Source organism: Hevea brasiliensis, chromosome 7 (genome assembly GCF_030052815.1).
Source record: "Hevea brasiliensis isolate MT/VB/25A 57/8 chromosome 7, ASM3005281v1, whole genome shotgun sequence".
Classification (NCBI taxonomy): Eukaryota; Viridiplantae; Streptophyta; class Magnoliopsida; order Malpighiales; family Euphorbiaceae; genus Hevea; species Hevea brasiliensis.
Genome location: NC_079499.1, coordinates 2,557,152 through 2,581,058, shown reverse-complemented (window position 1 = coordinate 2,581,058; position 23,907 = coordinate 2,557,152). Strand labels below are relative to the sequence as shown.

Sequence of the window (23,907 nt, the reverse complement as noted above, 5' to 3'; positions counted from 1 at the left end):
AATTTTAATAATGATATTGTAAAGATAACCACGTTTTTATACTTTATTTATTGTTTTATTGGAATATGTCAATTAATTTAAAAAAAATAAAAAAATATCACATTAATCAACTTATTTATTTATTAACGCTTAAATAAAATTATAATTAATTAAAAATTTATCATTAATAAAATTTTATAATATAATTATAAAAATATAATATATATATCAATTTATATTATTAAAGTAAAATAATAAATATTATTAATTTAACTCAATTTTTAAGTATTAAAAAAGCTAAAAGTTCTATTAATTATTATTTAAAATTCTTCAAATTATGGACTAAATTAATTATAATAATTAAATTAATAATTATAATAATACCATTGATTAAACTACAATAACCATAAATTATTTATATTTTTATATAATTATATATCTTTATTTTATAATTATATTATTTATGATTTAATTATTTTATGATAAAACACAATTATATATATGATAAAATTAATATAATGAGTTAACCAAATAAGTCTAAAAATTAGCTGTAAAAGAAAAAAAAAAGTTTAAAAATTAAATTTGACTCGTTAAATAAATAAGGCGGACTCATTAAACAAACAAGACAAACTCATTAAGCACATGAGTTAGAGTTGATATGAACCTCCAACGTGACCCATTTTACACCGACTCGGCCCATTTACACCCTTCGATCATCATCAGCGACGAATGAGGTGCAATCATTGAATTTGGGCATGGACACCTGGTACATTAAACTGTAGATATGAACTGGTCAACATAAAGTTGCACTAACCATTTTCACTAGCTCATTTGAGTAATCTGCATCGCACAATTCAACTAAACAGCCCTTCGCATTCTTTTGAACAAAATTTCAAAAAACTCTGTTCCTGTGACCACTTATAATTACGATGGCCTTCATGGCTTAAGAAAGTCACTCAAATATAAACCCTCAAACACAAGCATGGTATAAAATAGAGAGGAATAGGAGAAAAATAATAAATAAACACCATAAAGTAAAGCAGCTTCCTCGTATCCATAACAGAAGCAACATAACTGTGTAACAATCAAAATGATCATTACAAAAATAAACTAGCAAGTCCCATGGTGTTCACCTGTTCATTAAAATTTCAATCCCTACCAAATACTACACGCAAGTGTTCCCAATGATAGTACTCTATTATCCTTGCTCCATTTACCAGAGCAAAAACAAGAGAACAATTAAAATTAATAAAAAAAAAAAAAGGAAAACGAGTGAGGCAAAATATTATTAGGCTCAGGTCAACAAAAGCTGAAGATAAACTCGATGAATCTACAGTATCAGTTGCTCACCATCTCTCCCTTGACCTTGACCTACCAAAGAGGAAACATCGAAAACATTAGGGATTTCATTTTTTTTTCTCTTCTAACTGGCATCAAAGGAAGAATATGCACATTGCTGAGAACATATTCTTGCAACTATAATCATTCTGAATGTTCATGCAAACAAATAATACAAGTCCACCAAACTGTACACTCAGTAAAGATAATTTTTAGTATTTTAACCTGAGAACCTAACAAAACAAATCATCCATTCAGAGTAAGGCTAGGTTTTAACAAGATAACTATGCACGAGCCCTAAATGCATCTGCTTAACAAAATTTTGACAAAGCTAATAGGTGGCTACAAGGCACTAACAAGTGGAGCATTCCACTCTTCAAACTCATGTCAGAATAGTAATTAACGTGTTCATTTGTTTGAAGATAGCACATTTGGGGGCAGATGGAGAAGTTGTGAGGGGTTTGAAGTAATTTCTCATGGAAGTAATTTTTGGTTAGCAGCTTATGTTTGAGGTATTTGTTACACTGGAAATTGGACATTTGGACTCTTTCATATTATATAGGCCTCTAACCTTTCAGAAAGAAAGGAAGAAACAAAACTAATTGACTGAGAGGGAAAGAGAGATTATCAATCAGTTGTATCTACATTGCATAAGCAAAATGCTAAAATTCCAAGTAAACAAACAAATTTCAGAATTTTATGAAATGGTCAGGGAAAAAAGTCCAATAATATTTTAGCTTTGTTCATCAACTTTTTTCCATGACCAATTTATAGCAATTGACTAGCAGCTAATAACCTTTTCTTCCCTGAACTTGGCCACAGGCCTGGCAGTTTACGGCCCCAAAGCCTAGCATTGAAGTTATGAAATCCACTCCGTGTCAAAGTGTCAGCAATTATCATATGGGTAAAGAGAATTTTGAAGTTCTAGTTGATTAGATACAAAGGTAGAGAACTGTAGATAGGCAATGGGCCTATCCTCCCACCCCCCCACCACCCCCCCCCCCCAAAAAAAAAAAAAAAAAAGGAAAAAAAAAAGAGGAGTATGTGACAAACTTCTTGCTTATATTAGGAGATGCATGCAATAGTAAATAATACTTTGAACAATATATTATTTTGGCTCCAGTATATCGAATCCAAATCCTTTAAACAGATGAATATTATATGGGTATACTTCCCCCCTGCTGTCTCCTCTACAATTCACAGGGTCTAAAAGGTCCAAAGATGAAAAGTATGGGAACAGGCTATCATTACTAACTAGAATGAAAAAAGGAAAGAGCATAAATACAGGAGAAAAACCAACTGCTAATATATTTTTACCTGTCAAAGTCTCTGCTACCAAGAAATCTTCTTTCCCTGCCACCTTCTCTTCGGTCATCACCAGGCCTTTTCCATATATCTTGTGTGCCACTGCCACGTGATCGAGGCCTATCCACATACTCCATACTTCTAGATTCATCAAAAGACCCAGATCGAGAATATGGTCTCTCAGAGAAACTAGCAGCCCTCCCTGCCTCAGAACCTGGCCTTTCGATGGCTTTCTGCCCAAATCGAACTTTGTCATCCCAATCACGGATGAGCTGTTCTAATTTCTTTTCTTTCTGAGATATTATATCTTGCAAATTAGGTTGGTCTTCAACAGGCCCTTCCTGAGATTCCCTATTACCTTTGACTGTGAGTTCTTTCTGGTGCTCCTTTAACTGCTCTATTTCTTCTTTCAATAATTTCTCCTCATCTGTTTGTAGCCTGAAACAATTTGTATTGTTAGAAAGCTAAAATACAAGGAGTATGTGACAGGCAGCATTGTTGATCAGCCAACAGGCAGGAATAACAGTACTTAGAAAGCATCTAAAAACAGCAGACGAAACTAGTCAGAACAAACCAAAATAGAGAAGCACTCAAGGATGTTAAAAGCTAAAAAAATACAGCAAGGTGCTTAAAGGAAAAAGGCAGTGGAGAAATTAAATGTACTGGCTTGGGTGGTCTTGGTAAGAACTAGGAAATTGAGGAGTAAAGATTATGTGAGAGCAATATATTACATGGCAGAACCAAATGAAATATGCTGCATTAAGTTGTACTCATAAAAATAACTCAAGTGAAGATGAAGTGATGAACACAACATTAGACCACAAAAAGAAGTAATTAATAATGAGCAAACTAGAATGACAAAAACATACATTGAAAGAAGGGCCAATGCTGCGTGGCACTTCAAGATAAATTTTATCAAATGCCCACATGAATAAAGTTGCAACTCAAGCATAAAAAATGCAAGGAAGGAGAAGGGAGAAGGAATGGTGAAAAATGAACCAGCCTTCTGCTTCAAGACCAACCAGCCACATTAAAATAAGCAAGGTCTTCAATCCATTAAGCCATTAAATCAACAAGATAGGCTAACAGACAAGGCCTTTAATGCAATCAAGACTGATCATTCAAACAATAATAAAAGTGCTAATAATGAAGATGCTACCACATGCCAAAGTAATCTTTAAAATGAATGTTTCACCAGCAATATTGATTCTAGCATCAAGAAGTAATCACAAAAAACTGAGTGGGGAAAAAAGCCACAGATAGCATCATTGACATAAAAATAACAGTTCTGTAGTCGTGTTAAGACAAAGGAGGATGAAAAAGACATGTAAACAGAGTTTACTCGGTCCAAGCAAAAGTAATTTACCTCCATTTGGCATTGTGGCTTCACCTAATTATCAAAAATGCTCGTTTCATATGTTCCCTTTCAAGTTTTTTGGGAGGGGGTCAAAATACTTTCCCCCACTTTTGGAATTAAATTCAAGCATTAGGTCAAATATGCCGTTTGGGATGAAAAACAAAATCCCAAAGCAACTGCAATATGAAATGTAGCCTAAAAAGTTGATTGCAATTAGGCTTTAAAAATTAGGTCTATGGCACAACACTATTGTGTTACGTATCAGACCTGCACATCTCAATGGAACAGAGAAATAGGGAGAGAAAGGAATAGAAATAGACTAGGTTGAGAAAACAAATAGAAAGTGGAGAAGATTTAGAGATGACTAGAGAAGAAGAGAGAAAGAAGAGTTCTACATTTGTTGTTGATTTTAGGATTGCTCAAATACAAGTACCTTCCTCCTATTTATACCAAAACCAACTACTTGAAACAAAATAACAGAATGCTGCCTGCCATTACAGTCAGCCCACCTAAGTCAATTCATCAAGCTCTCCTATCTCTTAGTCATAACAAATTGCCTGTATTTTTCTCCCACGATTAAGATCTTTAGTAAAATTAATACCTACAATGTGACTAAGAAACACAAAGCACCAAATTCTAATTACATTAACAAGCCGATAAAATAAATTTGATTACTATTCTTTCAAAATGAACCATATCATCTGAGAACAGACGTTTGTCCAATCCTATACACTAGTGATTTATGATTCAAATGTAATCAAATATAATGCAAAAGAAGTCCGTTCACAAATAATGAAGGCTAAAAAAAAAATATTTCCAGTAAATCCATGGCATGTAGCAATCACATTTTTAAGTTATACAACAACTAGCAATAGGAAACCATGTTTTGAAATCAACACCCAGCCAACACATTCATCATATCATAATTAATCACTATGTTAAGAACACACTTTTTCATGAATTAATTATAATGAAAATCTATTACCAAAATGAAAAGTGCATGCAACCATACTTAACGAAGAAAAAAGGTAGGACTTATAAACATATTTAGCTCAGTCTATTCGAAATTGGGTCATTTAAGAGGGTGTTTAGCCTAAACTATAACTTTAAGCTAACCTGCTTATTTAAAATATTTTTAGGACTTATAAACTGTGCGGGATAGGAGCTTTTCATTTTGGTACTTATAAGTTAGTTTGACCAAATATTTTACTATATTACCTCATTTAATTTTAAAATTCCACCAAGTATTTATCTTCCTTCATTAATTTAAAAAGATTATTTATACTAGTTTTAATGAATCTAAAAAATAATTCTCTTAGTTTTTAATGAAATATTTGTCTATAAATATTTTTTTAATTTAAAATTAATTTATATTGTAATATGATTGAAATATATTTTGATAATATTATAGTAAAAAATTGAGTTAATATAATTTATTATTTGAAAAAATAATTTAGTTTTCTTTTTAGTTATTTTAATAATAAATATAATTATAAATTTATTTTAACCAAACGTGTCAGCAGCTTATCAACTGTTCAATGAAACACGTTCCTACTTAAATTTTTAAATGCCTTTAACTTATAAGCTAATTTTTGTAAGATAGGCAAAACACCCTTTAAGTTCAATGGATATAAAGCTTGTCTAAAAGAGCAAATTATTATTGCTTTCATGTATATTTTTGTAAGAATACAAGAACCTAAGGATTAATTTCACCAATAGTCCCTTAATTTAGGTGCTATATTAGCATTGTCTCTCAACTTCAATTTATATTGTAAAAATATCCTAATTTAATTTTAGTATTATTAAAATCTCCATGACTTGCTATACCGATTTGAAGGTTAACTTATGTCTAGATTTCACTCACTGTCCCTCAACTTAGATAGGTGTATCACAGTCGTCTTTTAACTTCAATTTACATCACAAAAATTCTTTAACTTCAATTTAATATATTTTTCCTTTGAAATTTATAAAAAATAAATCAGAAATTATGATTATATCATTTTTCTTTCAAACTTTTATAGTTGGTATAAAATTTAACATTTTTATTTCTTTTTTACTTTTTTTGAAATAAAAACCATAATTTTAGAAATAGTCTAATATTTTTATAAATATTTGCAATTAATTAATTATTTAATTTATCTTATTAAAAATTATGTAATTATTATTGTTTCTTAAAAAAATTAATAATATCATTTTCACTTGTATTACTTTATAATTTGATTTAAGTTTATCTAAAAGATTCACATCCAATTTATCTTAATTCCTTTGATTTTATTTTAATGTAAGCAAAAATTTAATAATATTAACCCTAGAACCTAGTAACGAACAACCACCTAAGTTAAGGAACGAAAGGTAAATTAACCCTAGAACTTAGTACCAAGCAAATTAGTCATATCTCATAATTAAACACTTGGAAAGATTAGGAGCATCATTTCCTAGTGGATTCATATTAAATTAATAATCTCACACTTCTGCAAAGAGCTCTTTGGTTAACATTTCAAAATGGCACATATGCATAGTTATCAGAGGCAAGCCTGAGGAGCAAGGCACACTAGGAGAGACAAGCAGCACCTCTGGAACCCTAAGACAAGCGAACTAAAGGAGGTGCACCTGGCCAACCCATATAAATGATCCAGAACCACAAAAAAAAACAAAAAAGGTTTTCAGCCTCTCAAGTCTTACTATCAGCAGAGAGAAGAACCTGGTAAGTGTTGGGCCTGCTGGCAGCTGTGGCATAATATTTGCGATTGAACTAGATCTGCCACATTTTTTTATTTTTTATTTTTATTTATTTATTTGTTTATTTATTTATTTATTGCGTTCTTTCCTTCTTCCTTCCCTTCTATCTCTCCCCCGCCCACTTGGGTTTTTCTCTTTGATTCCTTTGGGTGCTGGGGCTGCTAGCTGCTGCAGCAAAATATCTACGATGAACCAGGCATGTCACATTTTTTTGGTTCGTTGCTTCTTCCTTCCCTCCTCTCTCTCTCCCCCCCAACCCACTTGGGTTTTCCTCTTTCTTTTTTATTCCTTCTTTTCGTTTAGCTTTCCTCAATTTTCCCATCAATATCTTCTGATCTGGAACTTGGTTTCGGCCTATTTTAAACAAAAATGGTCTAATTGATGTATTTCTGTTTTGGACTTAGATTTCTCTAGTAATCTGGTATGTGCAGGTGCATGAGTGTGTATGTGAGTGCTCCTAAATGATTTGTGACCCTTAAGCAATCGTGTTTTAGTTTTAAGGCATTTATATCTGTAATTTGGAAAATAGTATAATTTTTAAGACATTTTTATCTATAATAATTTAGTTTTACTTATTTGAATTGCAAAAATATTATTACTTGTCTATTTGATGGTTAGATATTATATGGTATTGATGTAGATAATTATTTTATATTTTATTTTATTTTTTGTGCTTGCCTCACTCAAGTGTGCACCTACGCCTTGTGCCTAGGCTTCAAGATCCCTTGGCGCCTTAGTGTGCCTTTAATAACTATGCACATATAAGAATTAAAAAAAAAAAAATCAGGATGCTAATGCATAAAACACAAAATATTGGTTAGAGACTTATCCTCAACAATTGTTTTACAATAACTGCATGGAAAATTTAAGCACAAGATATAAAATTATAGGATGTATTCTTTTCATTACCATGCAAGTGAAGAGTTCAATAGATACCAAATTTGTGCAGATGCATCCTCTTCATTGCCTATTTCAACAAAAAACTAATGAACAACCTATTTCAACAAAAAACTAATGAACAATTAATCCTAGCTAACTTCTACAAGATAACTTTCACACCATATTCATAGATTTGCCACTTAAAGAGATGCTCTACATGAAGAGATAATAATCAACATTGAGTAATTAATACACTAGTATGCTGAATAAGGTTGTCAAAGGTGGAGCTAAAAGAGAAAAAAATCCACCAATTATAATTACAGCTATATAGATCAAAGCATTTTATCGCTAGTATCTGATTAATAATCCTAAATCATTGGAATGGACCTCAAACTACTGTTATAGTATCACTGATGGCTATTTGTTCTATAAACCCCAAATATATTCAAAAGATAATCAAACCACCCACTTCGATGATAATTTGATAAGTATGCTACGCATTTAAGATTACCAAACCGTCAATGTGTTGTACTCAATGCAAGAAAGACATCAACATTGATTTTTAAAAAGTTTGCCACAAACATGCATCACAACGCCAATTGAAAACCTTCACAAAATACAGACCTGTAAATCCTGCGATGCTCCAATTCAAGATCAATCTTCCGCCAATCCTCGCCTCTTTCTTCCAACAACACTTCTCTAGGCTTTGCCTCTCCAAAGGGATTCACCTTTGGTCTGGGCTTGGAAACCACAATCTCTAATTCCTGCTGAAGCACCGTCCCCTCTGACCTGGCTGAATGCGCACTAGAAGGCCTGCTCGAGTGTGCACTGGCGGGCCTGCTCGAGTGTGAGCTCATCTTCTTAGCTTCTATCTCCACCTCAATCTTTTTCCAGTCCAAACCTTTCTCTGCCAACACCTGTTCTCTCGGCCTCGCTGCCCCAAACGGATTTGGCCTACTTGTTTTAGGCGTCTCATTAGCAGCTACATCAGCCTTCGGCGGTTCTAAAATCAATCTAGGCCTCTCCCGCTCAGGTTCACGAACCCCTCCTCTTCTCCACCGATCAGACTCAGGCCCGGAATCACGAAACCCTGAACCAAATGTAGATCTAGTAGGAAGCGGTTTCTTAGCACTGCCCCAATTATCAACCTCATCGGCCCTAGAACCACCTCCCATACCACCACCACCACCACCACCGAGCGAACCGTAACGATTTTGGCGGCCAGAATCAAATGAAGGGAGGGATTTCTTCATCATTGCCCAATTATCAATCTCATCAGCTCGCGAGGGCTGATCATAGTCGGAAACCCTAGGAGGTGGACCCCTTCGCTCCTCGTCAAATCCGCCATACTGCCTTCTACCACCTCCCCAAGCCCCATCCGTGTCATCGCGGTCACGCATACGGCCCGGAGGCTGACCAGTCCGCCCATAATTGGAAAACCCGCCACCGAGACGGCCATACTGCATTTCCTCAGCGGAACGCTGCTTAGGACCAGTAGGGAGCCGAAGCATCTCATCAGGAGTTAAGCCTTTCGATTCTACCGCGCGACCGCCACCTGAGCCACTGGAGGAGGCGTAGAACTCGTTGAGAGACATCTTCTTCTTCTTAGGCTTAGCAGTGTTAGCCTCTTTCAGGCTTGGGAAGTTCTGAGACTCAGCGGATTCGCCATAAGCTGCTGCAGCCGCGGCTTCGGCGGCCGCTTCCTGCTCCTCACGCTCGACATCGGCGGCCCAGTCGACGTTGGAGCCCCACGCCTTTGACATTGCTTAAAACAAAAACGGAAAATGAAATTGAAGATCTGAGAAAGTAAAAAGAGGAAATGGAGAGATCGTTAGCACTTTTAATCGGGAATATGGAGATGTTCGATGGGCAATGAGCTGGGGCTCCGTTAAGGGAGCCGGAGCTCCGAGAACATGCGCAGAAGAAGGGAAGGTCACAGTTGTTACTGTGTGCAAGGGTTGGTTCGGGTATTAGTTTTGCTTTCTTTCTTTCTTTTTTTTTTTTTTTTTTCTCAAGAACCAGAAAAAAGAAAAATTTGTAAACGAAACAGCCAATTCGTTTATAAAGATACAAAGAGAGACGAGGGAGTTAGATCACGCGCGGGTGATGAGAGTAGTGATCACGATGTCATCTGATGGTGATGCTACTGCTTCCTGTCTAGATGGATGATGGAAGGCTGTGTGTAAACTTAATGGCGTGGGCCACTTTACGTGGCTCTGTGATTTTCGCGATCATGAAAGTGAACGGTCAGAATTATTTGAGAAATATAATTGCTATTAAGATGATTATTAAAAATATAAATTAAAATACATTAATTAAAAACTTTAATTAAAAATTAAATTTAATGAATTTTATTTATAAAAAATTAAATCAATTAAATTATTAAAAGATATTTTTAAAATAAAATTTTAATTTTTCAACCTCAGATTCAAATAGACTTTACTCTTTACTTTTATTTTTTAATTTTAATTATGATTCAAATTAATTTAAAAAATTATTATGTTCCATTTTCAAATTTTTATAATTAAAAGATATAAAAATTAAATGAAAATTTAAAAATTTTAAGCAAATATTTCAAAAAAAAAATAAATATAGCTTTTTTCACTTTCTAGTAAAAATTAAAAAAATTATTCTGAAGTTCCAAAATTTTTTAAGCTAGCTTTAAATATTTAGATACATTTTCAATTTCTTATAAAAGTAATAAAATATAAAAATTTATAATTTACTATAGCTAACAGAATTCATGATAAAAATACGTGATTTCTTCATCTAACTCGGAGAAGAAAATAATAGTGAGTACCAACAGTATTCTCTGCTTATTCTATTTTTTGCTAGAGAAGCAACATTTTTGCTTAGAAATCCAGGTCCCAGAAAAATCAATAAAAAGAACAGCATCCATGACAATTCCCAACTCAGAACTCCATTTTGACCTCTTCCCTTTGATATGTGAATGAAGTTCTTGTACTCAAGTTTATTTGTAATCCGTTTGTTTACCGAAGAAACAAATCCATAGAATCTGTGAGAGCCAGAAAGCTGAATAATCTAAATTGGGTCTCCAAATGTTGATAATCAGATGTTCCATCATTTGAGGAAGGCAACCTGAAAGTGTGTCTCATTTTTGCTGGTATTTGAGGTTGGAGTATGGGACTTGAATTCCCAAGATGCAAGCTTTGAAAGAATATTTTCTTCAAGAAGCTAGTGACAGACTTGAAATCAGTAAGTGAACCATCCTGACACAGATAGAGACTAAAAATTGCATTACATGACATCTGAGGCAAATGAAGCTTGAAATCACAAACCAAAAGTTATTACTGTTGGAGACATTTTCCATGGCGCATTCCAAATTCACTGCCATGGTCAACTGCTTATGCATAACATTTTTGTTATACTAAAATTTTCCTTTTCTAAGTGAAAACACATATACCTTCATGTATGGACAAGACACGTCGTGTAGTCTTGTAAAATCACCCATCTAACTGCACTTTATTCCTTGGATAGACTCCTCCATGTTTAACGACGAGTCTGATGAAACTGGGAAGATAATTTCGTTGCTCACATTTGCTGTCCTGGTACAGGATTCAAAATTTAACAATCTATTTGCCAGCACCTGTACCATTCCTTCTCTTTTTGCTTCAATTGCTGAAGGAAAACGTCTCTCCAGAAATTTTAAAATTAGCCACCAAGAAGGCATCAGAGAATGGGATATGTCCTCTATTCCCAGAACTTCATGACCACAATGCATCTGTGATCCTGGTTGCAGACATTCTATAGGAATCAACTAGTGCCTAAATCAGAGGCTGCATGTAAAAGTGAAAATAGCATAATGGTATTTACAGTGACCGAGTTGAGCACTAGTTTGTGAATTAAAATTTACTGAAAGAAGGTATATCCATGTAATTTGACCATAAGATAAATAAATCTCTAATTGGAAGTGGATGGCAGGAATCAGAACATAAAGATATGCTTGTGCAAGTCAAACAAAAATTGAAGGAAAAGGGATCCGAGAATTTGAGAGTAAACTACGTTGATAAACAAAAACAGACCTTCCATCCCAGAGGCAAGAAGGCCACATTTACTCAAGCTTCTGCATGCCTCCCCATTCCTAGACTCTACTTCCCAATTCCACTTCCTTGGTAACCTGCATTTTATCATGTCACAAAGCAAAAAACATGTAATATAGAATTAATAAAAATACTTAGACATCAAAAGAATAAATTTTACAACTTCAATTCATATTAAATGCTAAGGTATGCAATGAAAGATAAATAATTTTTAATTCTTGCTTAAAATGTCAGCAATATTGTATACGACTGATACCCAAGTTCCTGGATAAAATTAAATAAAAATAAACAAAACTCAGAACGGGGATGAGAAATTTCTACCTACCTGAGCTTGGGCAAAACTACCAGTGCCACCGATACCGTCGGTGGTAACCACCAGTGACGGAAGCGGCTCCAAAGCCAACTCCTTTCGCTTCGCAGCCAAAGCTTTAGTCCTATTCTGCATACTGATTAATACATTATGCCACGTATTCACTCTCGATTGGGCCTTACCATACAAGCCCACATTCATCGCCGCCAAATCCTCCGACTTCACCGCTACCACCTCACCGGGCTCCGCGCCATCAAGCAACCAAATCAAGCACGAAATAAAACCTTTGGTAATCTCCGAGTCGCTATCGGCTCTGAATCTCATTCTCCCATTTTCGTCCATTCTCACTTCTAGCCACACCTGAGTCGTGCACCCTATGACTCGGTTTCCCAGCGAGCGAGCCGACTCATTAAATGGAGGTAGACGGGCGGCGTAATCTAAAAGCCGCTTCACGCGGTCAATCGGCTCGTCAAGAGACGCGAATTCAGAAACAAGCCGTTGAATCCTATCGGCAGCGACCTCGGCTCTGTTGATGGTCCCCGCTGGAGCCTGGATAGCCGCAGAACAAGAAACTGAAAGTTTATGTCTTTTACAATGAAATTTCAAAATTAACGAGTTGGAATTAAAACCATAGCTGTATTTGTGATTGAATGATAGAGAGAATTTAATTTTATGTCCGCTATGTTTAGGGTCAGGATTAGGGTGTATTGGGAGTTTTGAGAAAGGCAAGAAAGTTGGTATTTTGAAGGTTGTCATGTTTGGATTGAGAGAAACTAAGGCAAAATGATAGAAAGTCAAAAGAAAATGAAATGAGAAAAGATTGAAGAGGCGTCAAAAGGTGGAGATAGAGCAGGTAAAGAGGAGAAGAGATCCTGAAACTGCGAGCCGTTTCTTGTGTATCAGAGCGAGAAGGACATTGAGGTTGGAGAGGGTCATTAGCCAGTGCATGGGTCGTGTACTTATAGACAAGTAGCGGAGGAGAGAGGCAGAGAGCCACAGCCTCTAGCTCAGAATACTGACACGAGACAAGACAACCCGCCAAAATTTGTGGAATTAAATTCATAATTGCACTTTGCTCCATTCTAATTGATATTCTCTATTTTATTTTGGCAGAGAGCCACAGCTTCTAGCTCAGAATACTGACACGAGACAAGACAACCCGCCAAAATATGTGGAATTAAATTCATAATTGCACTTTGCTCCATTTTAATTGATATTCTCTATTTTATTTTTAATTTTTATAAATATATAAAAAAAAATCTTAATTCATACCATATATAATATATTTAATATTTTATTGGGTTTAATAAAACTTTATCAAATTGATCCAAAAATAAAATTTATTATATAAACTTGATTTGTTTAGATGATCAAAATAGTCTTCAAACTCATGAATCAATGAATGAGTCTAATGAAGAATAGAAGAGGTTTTACTTTTACATGAAAGTGAAAGGAACTAACTAAATTCTGAAAAAAAACTAATTATGGACAATGAGATGGGAAAAGCACAATTTGAGAACCAAACCAACTCTTTGGGATCTTAGAATAATTTATATCAATTAATAAAAGTTAAAAAAGGCAGAACAGAGATCTGTGTTATGATGACTGACGTAATCCCATATCCTTCTCCACTCCCACACCAACCTCTGTTATTGGCAAAGATGATAAAGAAAGATCAAACAATCTTTCTTCTTGGTATTAACAAACATTTGGGATAACATTCAAAAGGCAAACAATTAAACAGTTGTCATGATTTTTCAAAATTTCAATTGAAAATGGCAGCAGTCATCATGCATGATGACATGAACAGTAGCACTCAACCTATAGGAAATCTTATTTGTGGGATGTTCAGTGAATTCCATTAGTGATTCTCACTGTTTTGTCTTTACAAGTAAGCGAGCTAGTTCTTATGCAGTAAAGCTTCTTAGGACTTTCAAGATCAAAATATAAGATACTTGAGAACCTCAGTACAAGCTCATCATTCCTCTGGTCTATGTGTTAAGGATGCATTCAGTAATAATAAGCATAACAACTAGATATCCCTCAAACCACCTCTTTGAGTTTTGAGATTACCTGACTATCGACCCTGGGTTCTGCCAGTACTCCACTAACCCTTGAAATAACTCTCAAGAGTAGAAGAAGATATCTCTAAACAAAACGGAAAAATAAAAGAATGTGTGACAGAATAGTTAATGATACAAAACTTAATTGGTATAGGCCCTCATTACATTTAATAAACAGATCCCACATTTCTGTGAATTTGAATATGGGGTGGAGTGGATTGGAAACACAAAAATATTTCATCTGCATCCAATCAATCTATACTAGTCACATTTTAGGACAAAGAGTGCAGAACCATGTATCTCTACTGCAATTGATATTGAATCTTTTATCACTCCAAAATCTTTACCACTCCAAGCTTCTCTGCATTTACATGAAGTTTGATTCCAGTTTTTCACAGGAAATACCTTATCCATGTCCAAAATCTTTGCAGATATTACCGTCTTCTCTGGGTTCAGATTGAAAAACGCAACATATATCTCTCCTGCGTGAACAGTCAGGTGAAACAAATTATTGTTATGTTGAGAACTAAAAAAAATGATAAAGATTTTAGATAAATGATGTGGATATATGCCTAATTTATCAATCTTAAGTATGGTGGGAAGCCACCAAAGTTGCAAGCATGAAGAGATGTTCGCAGTAAACATGGGAAAGAGTGCTCTCTCTTTAGGCAGTCAAAAACATTAAATTAACATCTATGCCGCCCGCCCCCCCAAAAAAAAGTAAATAAACAAATAAATAAGGAGTGAATGAGTGCAATAAGTTACCATAATTTCAAGAAAGAACAAATAGAAGAGACATGCCATCTTTTCTAGTATAACATTATTAAAATGGTACTTTTAGCCTCCTTCCACCATGGTGCAAGATCTTTTAAATTAATTTACAGCCCAGTAATAATAAGATATTTGAAGCCAAATTTTATCAAGAATTTTGAAGGAATCAGACCTTTTCTTCCAGCTGCAACCCAAGACCGAACTCCAGTGGAAATGGTTTTAGCTGCATTTAGAAATGTCTACGGTGATGCCCATTGTACATGCAGAAAATCAGCTCCAATTCCAAGTGTATTACCTTTAACTGAATTGACTTTAGCGCAGAGACCAGAGTAATTGCTGATGAGGGCTCCATTATTTTTCAACTCCCATATCTGTTAAAAGTTATAAGTAGCTTTCAAGTTTCATTCATGAGCTCTGGTTTGGAAAGATGTCAAATCCAATAACAACAAGAAAACAAACACTTGTTCTGCTCAACAACTTAATAATTATTTAAATATCCATTATTTGACAAGAGAATGTCAATTGCCTTCTTTCTTTTCTTTTTCAAAAGGACGTTGTGCCACATCTCTTCTGCATTGGATTGAGAATTAAAATTTAAAAGTACCTGGTTGGCATCCCATCTACAAGGTGAGAATGAACAGCTTTTCAATTCTTCTGAAGTAAGCTTCTGTCTTGCAGAAGCACCCAAGCAAAACTCAAGTCCATCACTCGCAAATAAATGGTGTTTATTTTGTCCATAAATAATCCCTTCATCCCTACATGGCCATTCAATTCATAGTGTCAAAAGAGGTGGAAGCAACACAATATTTTATTTGGAACAACTTAATTAGGAAGGCAAAGTGTCACTACCAATTTAGAAGAGGCTTTCTCTTGTATAGGCATAAAGGTCCATGGCTTCCCAACTTCTCCACCCAGCAGATCTGTTCCATATCTCCGTCAAGAGCTTCAGTTGACCAACAATTTACATTGGGATCTTTGCAGCTACTAAGACCTAAAACATGTCCATGTGATGTACTCACTTCCTTCAGTAATCTGGTTGATCGTTGTGGGAGAGGCTTTGTATTATAATATTTTCTGCTACTGACATAAGGAAACTGCACATGCAACACAATAATACATAAAAAATTATCTTGAAGGTTAAAATTTCAAACATCTCTAAAGAAGATAAGGTTACATACCTCCCTATTGTTAGAGCTAAAATCATTTATTTCTAGAATAGTAGGATTAGTGATCAAATTGTAGGTGATGTCATCAAGTTTTCTAACATCTCCCCCAAACATAAGAGGAGACTTGGCCATTGCCCACAAAGTCATCTGTGAAGGGAAAATACAATAAATTAACAGAGAAACTCATTTTTAAGTAATATTTAATGATTAATATATGGCTACATGCCCATACCTGAGTTTTCTGCTCATCTATATTAAGGTTACATGTTCTATGAGGACCTTGGTTAGAACCTATAAAAGAAAAAAAGTATTAAAATTATTAAGGATCTTCATCTCTTCTAGTAAAATTTTAAGCCCTTCAAGCTAATCACGTATATTCTATCCTTTGCAACTTAAATGGTAAATCCTGACACAGGATCAAAGGCTTCATGGGTCTAAACAGAATTCTTTCCAGTTTAAGTTGTTAACAGGATTGACATAGACGTCAATTTTGTCCGTGGATAATGTGATGAATACTCAAGTCATATGCCATTTTTCTATCGCAAACTAACAGCAGGCATTTATTGTTAACTCAATTTAAGTGATAGCGCTCTGGGTTGCAAACATTACTTTGTTGCATCCTATCTCACCAATCCCCCTTTTTGAATAAAATTACTCAAGAGAATAGATAAATGAGAACAAATATCTGTGAATTTTCATCACCTGGATCAGTAAGCCATCCTAAGGGTAGCATATCTAAGTCAGGCCATGACTTCCCCAGCAAACCTTTGGCACCAATCAAACAAGCAGTAGAGAAGTCCCTGAGGCAGAAGAACAATATCGCATCAAATCAAGACAGGACAAAGAAGAAAATAACCAAAAAGACAGGAAGCAAAGATCAAAATCCAAGTCAAATTCTAAGCTCTCAGTCCATATGGAAAGGCTAATCCACCTTGAAACATCAAAATGGGCTGCTACATCTCCCCATGTATCCCAATCATCCCCTGTTATCCTGTACATGTTGACTAACCCGCTTACATCTTTGGCCATGGCTGGTGTCACACTGGTTCCAGGAGACAAGGAATATATAATGGGGCGATAAAGCTTTTCAGAACCTGAACAAAATCTTCATACATCATCTCCGTTTACAAAAAAAATTAACCAAAAATCATCGTCTCCCAAAAGGTTCTATGTACCTCTGATACAAATGTTATCTCTTCTAAATCCAAGTCATCGCCAAATATGCAATCATGTTTTACTGCAAACAACAGAAGAAAAGAACACTGACTATATTAGAGATATTGAACTGGAGCCACAGTTATCCTATAAAATTGTGCAGATGTGATTTATATATGGTGCTATAAATGTGATTTATCCTATACAATGGACTACATGTACATGATGCAAGTCAATAGTTTGAGTCCTGGTTTATATCAAGGCTGCAAATGAACCAAATTTTAGTGAACAGTTCAAAGCTCCAGTCAGAAAATGCATTTATTTTTGTTTCCCAATGCTAATGAACTTTTTCAAACTTGTTTAACAAACAAGACATACCTAAACAAGGTTCACAAACAGTTGGTAGTAATTTATTATAGGGTATCTAAGCTTGTTTAAATGCAAATGTAGTTTGGTCACAACTATTTTCTTAGATCAAATAATAATTAAATTAAAAAAAAGATATTTTATGGAAAGAAGCTTATTTTATTTTGAGGTTTTCATGAAATTTTCATAAGGTTTTGGTGATAGCTCTTTAATTTTTTGTATTTAGGTCCTTTGCCTTCTACTTCTTTGCTGAGTTAAAAGCTTGCAACAAGTTCAAGCTAGCATGTGAACTGAGATCAAACTAAGCTCAAGCTACTTTGAGAGGCCTAAACTGAGCTTGGTAGAGCTCAACCTAGATGGATTTTTAACCAAACCAAGCTTGAAGAGGCCAAAAGTCTACTAGGAGAGGCTCATTTGCAATCCAATTTTGAATTTTGCTATTGATTCTTTTCAGGTTATGGTTACAGACAGGTATTCCTCACATTTGGTAAATAAATAGTATCTAAATCTTACTTCAAACGAGAAGAATGGATCTTAGAAGCTGGAATATGTTACATATCAGCCTGCACAATTACTAAAACAGAAGAATAGGGAGAGAGAGAGAGAGATAGAAGTAGATGAGAAAAGAAAAGTGAGTAGATGAGAAGATAAAGAGGATATTTCAGAGATGAGAGATATCTTTGATTATTAATGGTAGTGGATAGTCTTCTCTTTATAATTAAGTTCCTATTTATCCTTCTTTGGATCCTATAACTGCTCTATACAATTACAATTGATTGGAGAGTAATTACAATAGACTAGTACAATAGAATCTTCCTATTTAACTACTGGACTAACCTCCTAACTGCTATACTCCTTACTCATATCATTCCCTACTCCTTGACATCATTCTTGTCCTCAAGAATGAAGAAAATGTTGGAAATTGAAATGAATTTTAGGTGCTGCCTTCTCATCAGCTGACAGAATGTAAGAATCCCCCATAGTTTCTTTTACTGGCCAGTTAATTCCCTGAATTTTGGAATACCAAATGTTAACTTCCATCATATACTTCAGCTGACATGTCCCATGGAATTGGCTAAAAGTTGCAGGTGATAGTATGAACTGTTAATGAACAAAGAATTTTTTTTTTTTTTTCCTTTTTCTTCTCCAAATTTTCCATGCTTGTTCCTTGAAGATCATAATACCATTTGATGGCTGAACTTTTTTCCTTTTTCTTCTCCAAATTTTCCATGCTTGTTCCTTAAAGATCATAATACCATTTGATGGCTGAACTTTTTTCTTTTCCCTTCTTGATATTTCCCATTCATTTTCTATGAGATTTATAGGATTACAACAGCTGAACTTACCATCTTGGCTCCTAAAATTCTGCCACTTGCTTACAGTAACCACATTTTTTGTAGCTTCTTTATCTTGTTTTCAGGAACATTCCCAAAAGTTTGTACAGCAAGAATTTCAGGCCTGGCTTCTGCATTCCCCATTGTCAACTCTAGTTTCCTATCATCACCATCTTTATCCTTCTCTTCCTCATATTCCTCTCTTGCGCTAGACAAATAAAAAAAAAATCCTGATCTTGCTCCATCTCAATACACTTGTCTTTCTTATTGGAAGTTTCATCAAAGATATCTTGTTCTTCACTTGAATTTTCAAGAAGTGGATCCTCATTATTAAAGACTGCAACATTTTCCTTTACCACTTGAATTGCTTCAAACACTTTGTCAATTTTCTCTTGAAATGACTTCTCATATTTCTCTAATTTTTGTAATAACAATTCTTCCTGCTTTTTTAATCATCTTTCAACAGCTTCCATAATCCTATCAAGTAATTTCTGTTTTCAATGATGGTCTTCCATGATCATCTTGTAGAAGGATGAGTAGGATGTTGGAAAATTTTATTTCTTAGAGAAGAAAAATTATAGAGACTGGAGAAGAAAAATTGATACAGAAACAAGGATTTCAAGAATTTCAAGAAAGAATAAAGAGAAGAAATTAGGGAAAAGGTGGAGGAAGAAACAGGCTTCTAGAAATTCCAAGAATTTCAAGAAACAAGTTTCTTGAAATGTAGGAAGTGAAAAATTAAAGAAAAGAAACAGAAGAAAGAACCAAAAATTGACAGAAGAAAAAAATTTTGATTCAAGAATTCAAGAAAGAAAGAAGAATAAAAAAGAAATCTGAATAGAGGAAAGGGAAGAGAAATAGAAGAAAGGAGAACAAGAGAGGAAGAGCATAGATCAAAAAAGTAAGAACAGAAGAAGAAGAAGAAGAAGAAGAAGAAGAAGAAGAAGAAGAAGAAGAAGAAGAATAGAGGGAAAGAAGGAAGGAATTTCAGAGAAGAAGAAGAATTAGAGGGAAGAAGAGAAGAAGAGAGAAGAATAGAAGAAACCTGGTATTTTGAGAAGAGTAATCTGCCATAGATGCAACTCCCATGAAAAAATTTTCAGTAGTTGCCCACCAATCTAATAGCTCTGATACCAATTTGTTACATATGAGCCTGCACACTTACTAAAACAGAAGAATGAGAGAGATAGAAATAGATGAGAAAATAATAGAAGTAGATGAGAAAAGAGAAGAGAGTAGATTAGAAGAAAAAGAGAATAATTCAGAGATGAGAGATATCTTTGATTATTAATGATATTGGACAGTCTCTTCTTTACAATTAAGTTCATATTTATACTTCTTTTGATCCTATAACTGCTCTCTACAATTACAATTAACTGGAGAGTAATTACAATAGACTAGTACAATAAAATCTTTCTATTTAACTACTAGACTAACCTCCTAACTGCTCTACTCCTTACTCATAACAGAATATTGCATTAACATATAATTTTCCATTTTTTGAAGCAAACCATATCCAGCTTTTATTATGCATCACGTAGTACATTCAATGTCAAGCAAAGCATCCTCTTAGATACAATTATTCTTTGTTAAAAATGTAATTTGCCATTGTTGACAAGAAGTGCAGTGTAAGTAATTGTCTAGTCCTGTAATGAAATTTGAAAGGACCCTAATAGAGCTCCCATGCTTCAGAACGTAATGGCTAAATAAAGCCAGATTTCAGTTCATTATATCACTTACCAAAATCTACACCCCAATCAGCATACTGTTCGTAAAGTGACCTCAAGAAAGCTTTTCCTGCTTCTAACTTGGTATTTACACTCATGAAACCATGTTGCATCCATGCACAGGCTCTGTCCTTGATCCCTATGTCTTGGGCCCGCCATTGTCGTCCAGAATCTTCATATGCACCTCCCTAATGAGAAGTGAAAGTAAAGGCTGAAGAATTATTTTAGAATATCAACACATCAGATTGTTAAGCTTAAGTCTTAAATGGCACTTTTTGCTTTAAGTATTCTACTTTTGACATTGACAAAAGAATTACTTTTTGCTTTAAGTATTCTACTTTTGATATTGAAAAAAGAATCACTTTTTGCTTTAAATATTCTACATTTGACATTGAAAAAAGAATTAAGGGATTTTTGGGCGTAATACCTTGATAGTATCCAGGATAGGGGTGTTAGAATTGTATGCTTGTGTGCTTATTCCTCTCATAACATGAATCCCAAACTTCAAGCCCATGCTGTGTACTTTCTTTGCTACTTCAGTGAATCCTTTCCCACCTCTGGAAGAAGGCCACCGATCTGGGTCAGGGGTCATCCTTCCCCATTGATCAATTACATCAAATCCAAGAGAATCCACATAAGCACCTGGCACCTTTGTCCTATACCAAAGGTAGTCTACAACAACATACTGCACATAATAGAAAAGATTAAAATACATAAAACAATTACATTGCACTCGCCAAATTTTCCATTCTCGTTGTCCTTAAAACACCAATAGAAAAGTTAAATTGCAGTCATCAGCTATGTTTACACCTCATATCCATGAGCTTTAAGACGCTGAGAAATGATTTCAGCATTTTGCAAGAATTCTTCTTCAGAAACAGTCCAGCAAAAGGAATCATAAGAGTTCCAACCTCTGGGTGGGAAGCTTGCCCGCTCCATCTCGGATGACACCCTGAAATGAATCTCATTTGTACATGCATTTAGATTGACAGAATGAGACAGAATCAAGTATTATTCAATTCAAGGTAAATTCATTTCTTGCTTTCTAGTTTCTAATGTCTGACAAGGATTGGGAATAGCTAGTGAAAATTGCGTAACCAAAGTTTAACAATCTAGTTGCTCTCTTTGGCTAGCGAGTAAATTGTGGGAAAAACAGAAAAAAAAAAAGAAAAAAAAAAAGGAGGAAAACAGGACATTATCTACGAACAAGGAACAAGCTGCAGTCCCAAGCATACTAGTGCCAAGAAATGATTTCAGGTTCTGGGTTTCTCACGAATTTCAACATAGCCATTGAAGATGAAAAAGCTGAGATAAATTATAGCATAGAAAGTGGACCTATGATTACTAAAGTAAAATCTAGGCATCCAAATAGTAACTACTTCCATCTTCAACACTCAGAATCAATTAATAATAATAATGCTATGCTAATACCAAAGGGGAAAAGAAAATCAGCGACAGAGAAAGAGAAGAACCTGAGGAGAGAAACTGCCAATAAGAGAAACACAGAGATAACGAAATGGACGTTCATGATTTCTTCCAAATCAGCTCTGCTAGCTGCTAAAGAAAGTGAGAATATTACCAGAATGTGGCGCTATTCATCAATGAGAAGAAGATGATTAAAATCATGGATAAGGATGATAAATGGGTACATGAAATAGCAGACAATCTTTGCATTATATTTAATGGGGTGGACAGTGGAGGACTTAACGTGTCGGAATCCTCTGGTTAGTCGTTTTCAGTTTCCAACTGTGTTCTATTTTTCCTGGGAAAGATACCTCAGCAATTGGCATTTGGGTAACGAAAAGAAGAGAAATTTACCATTTAGCATTTGGATTATAGATATTATAATTTGATTTTTTTATTTTAAAAATTTAATAATTTAGTCTCAATTACATTTTTATCAAAATTAAAATTTTTTTGAAAAGATAAATATATATTTTATTCATTTAAAGAAAATTTATTATGAATTATGAGATTTAATTGATAAAATTTGATTTTTTTTATTTTAAAAATTAAATGATTTAGTCATTTTTTTATATTTTTTTTATTAAAATTAATTATTATTAAATAAATTAATTTTTTTATTCTATAAAAAATTTCAAGAAAAATTTTAAAAAGAAGAAAGTTAATAAGATAAAAAAAATCAAATTCTAGTAATTTTAATAATTATTAAATACAGGGTGATCAATTTTTAAAATATAAAAATTAAATTATAATATTTGTCAAAATTTATAAATTAAATAATAAATTTATCTTAATTAAATAGAGTGTATATTTATTTTTTTTACTTAAATTAATGATAATATTAGATAAAATAATCTATAATTTGAATCAAAACATAAATAAAAAATTAAATCATTTAATTTTTAAAATATATAAAAATCAGCCGATACTTAAAGAGCAAATAGTAAATTACCCCGAGAAAAATAAGCAAGAAGAGCAATACCGTTATATGATTACTTTGTTTTACTTTATTTTGTTTTTTTCACTTTGTTGTGATAAGGTAAGTTTTATTTTATAGAAAATAAAGTATTATACTTTATGATAGAAAACCGTATTACTATTATTCTTTCTCTCCTTTTTTTTTACCATTATTAAATTATAGTCAATTTTCTTTTCAAGTATTGATTAATATTAATTATTAATTTTTTTTATATAAAATTAAATTTATAATAATTGCACTTTAATAAGATATCATGTAATATTAATTTACATAGAAAAATTTAATAATTATTAAATTAAATTTGTATATTGAGGTTTATATAAAATTAATTAAAATATATAAAATGAAAGCATGAATTAAATATAAATTCGTTTTTAATATATTTTTATTGTATAATTATATAAAAAATAAAATAATTAATTTTACTTAAAAAATTTTCCAAAATGAAACTGCAATTTATTTTATCTATTAATTGTTTGTTAATGAAAATCAATTTATGTCACGACCCAACCTATGGGCCGGACCGGCACTAGGACCTGGGCCAGCCTAAAGCCCCCGAGGCCCGTAGTAAGCCTTAACTATTCATTTACCCAACTCTAAGGCCCATTTGGGCCCAATATCAAGAAAACAAACGGACAGAGTCCGGCCATAAAATGGACTTTCCAACGGGGAGTTTTCGACTCACCCGACCTGTAAACATAATAAATACTCAATTGGGGAGCTCAGCTCCCTCATCCAATCCATCAAACATGCATATCATTATACGTTTACAGGTCCAACATGATAATAATATTACAGACCATAATCAAATAAATACTTCTAACACATGCGAAAATTCTAGGAGTAAATAAAATTACACAAATATCGATAAACAACCTGCGAAGGAGAAAAGCAGGTTAACCAAAATAAAATCC

General features: G+C 33.8%; 3 protein-coding genes across 8 annotated transcripts; all 3 read right to left on the bottom strand.

Annotated features, from left to right (window-relative positions):
• Nucleotides 1-1,009: 1,009 nt before the first annotated feature.
• Nucleotides 1,010-9,634, bottom strand: LOC110639516 (eukaryotic translation initiation factor 4B2). Its single transcript, XM_021790513.2, has 3 exons — nt 8,222-9,634; nt 2,635-3,060; nt 1,010-1,350 (listed from the first exon to the last, which is right to left on the bottom strand). The coding sequence occupies exons 1-3, from the start codon at nt 9,358-9,360 to the stop codon at nt 1,326-1,328; spliced, it is 1,590 nt and encodes a 529-aa protein (XP_021646205.2). The 5' UTR covers nt 9,361-9,634; the 3' UTR covers nt 1,010-1,325.
• A 703-nt stretch (nt 9,635-10,337) lies between these two features.
• Nucleotides 10,338-13,054, bottom strand: LOC110639528 (sufE-like protein 2, chloroplastic). 6 transcript variants are annotated; one of them, XR_009149977.1, is made up of 4 exons: nt 11,984-13,051; nt 11,641-11,735; nt 11,022-11,394; nt 10,338-10,827 (listed from the first exon to the last, which is right to left on the bottom strand). XR_009149977.1 is itself a non-coding variant. In XM_021790523.2 (2 exons), exons 1-2 carry the CDS (start codon nt 12,722-12,724, stop codon nt 11,707-11,709), a joined length of 774 nt encoding a protein of 257 aa, XP_021646215.2. In that variant the 5' UTR covers nt 12,725-13,054; the 3' UTR covers nt 10,338-11,706. The 6 variants fall into 6 exon arrangements, 2 of the variants coding, with proteins under 2 accessions (XP_021646215.2, XP_021646214.2); XR_002491931.2 differs by having other exon boundaries at nt 10,338-11,347; nt 11,980-13,054; XR_002491930.2 differs by having other exon boundaries at nt 10,338-11,394; nt 11,980-13,053.
• Nucleotides 13,055-14,115: 1,061 nt separating this feature from the next.
• Nucleotides 14,116-22,314, bottom strand: LOC110639529 (uncharacterized). The gene is made up of 15 exons (XM_058149673.1): nt 22,200-22,314; nt 22,023-22,107; nt 21,361-21,502; nt 20,978-21,235; nt 20,564-20,738; nt 17,137-17,205; nt 16,900-17,056; nt 16,671-16,768; nt 16,201-16,259; nt 15,981-16,115; nt 15,652-15,896; nt 15,407-15,557; nt 15,098-15,173; nt 14,975-15,025; nt 14,116-14,513 (listed from the first exon to the last, which is right to left on the bottom strand). Exons 1-15 carry the CDS (start codon nt 22,222-22,224, stop codon nt 14,293-14,295), a joined length of 1,947 nt encoding a protein of 648 aa, XP_058005656.1. The 5' UTR covers nt 22,225-22,314; the 3' UTR covers nt 14,116-14,292.
• Nucleotides 22,315-23,907: the final 1,593 nt, after the last annotated feature.

Coding starts and splice junctions, on each gene's coding strand:
- LOC110639516 (XM_021790513.2), bottom strand. CDS start 9,360: ATGTCAAAGGCGTGGGGCTCCAACGTCGACTGGGCCGCCGATGTCGAG. Junction 3,061..8,221: donor GAGCATCGCAGGATTTACAG/GTCTGTATTTTG, acceptor AAATTGTTTCAG/GCTACAAACAGATGAGGAGA. Junction 1,351..2,634: donor GGTAGCAGAGACTTTGACAG/GTAAAAATATAT, acceptor CCTCTTTGGTAG/GTCAAGGTCAAGGGAGAGAT.
- LOC110639528 (XM_021790522.2), bottom strand. CDS start 12,724: ATGACAACCTTCAAAATACCAACTTTCTTGCCTTTCTCAAAACTCCCA. Junction 11,736..11,983: donor GTAGTTTTGCCCAAGCTCAG/GTAGGTAGAAAT, acceptor GATAAAATGCAG/GTTACCAAGGAAGTGGAATT.
- LOC110639529 (XM_058149673.1), bottom strand. CDS start 22,224: ATGCAAAGATTGTCTGCTATTTCAT. Junction 16,260..16,670: donor AGGATGGCTTACTGATCCAG/GTGATGAAAATT, acceptor TTTCTTTTATAG/GTTCTAACCAAGGTCCTCAT. Junction 14,514..14,974: donor GGTTGCAGCTGGAAGAAAAG/GTCTGATTCCTT, acceptor CTGTTCACGCAG/GAGAGATATATGTTGCGTTT.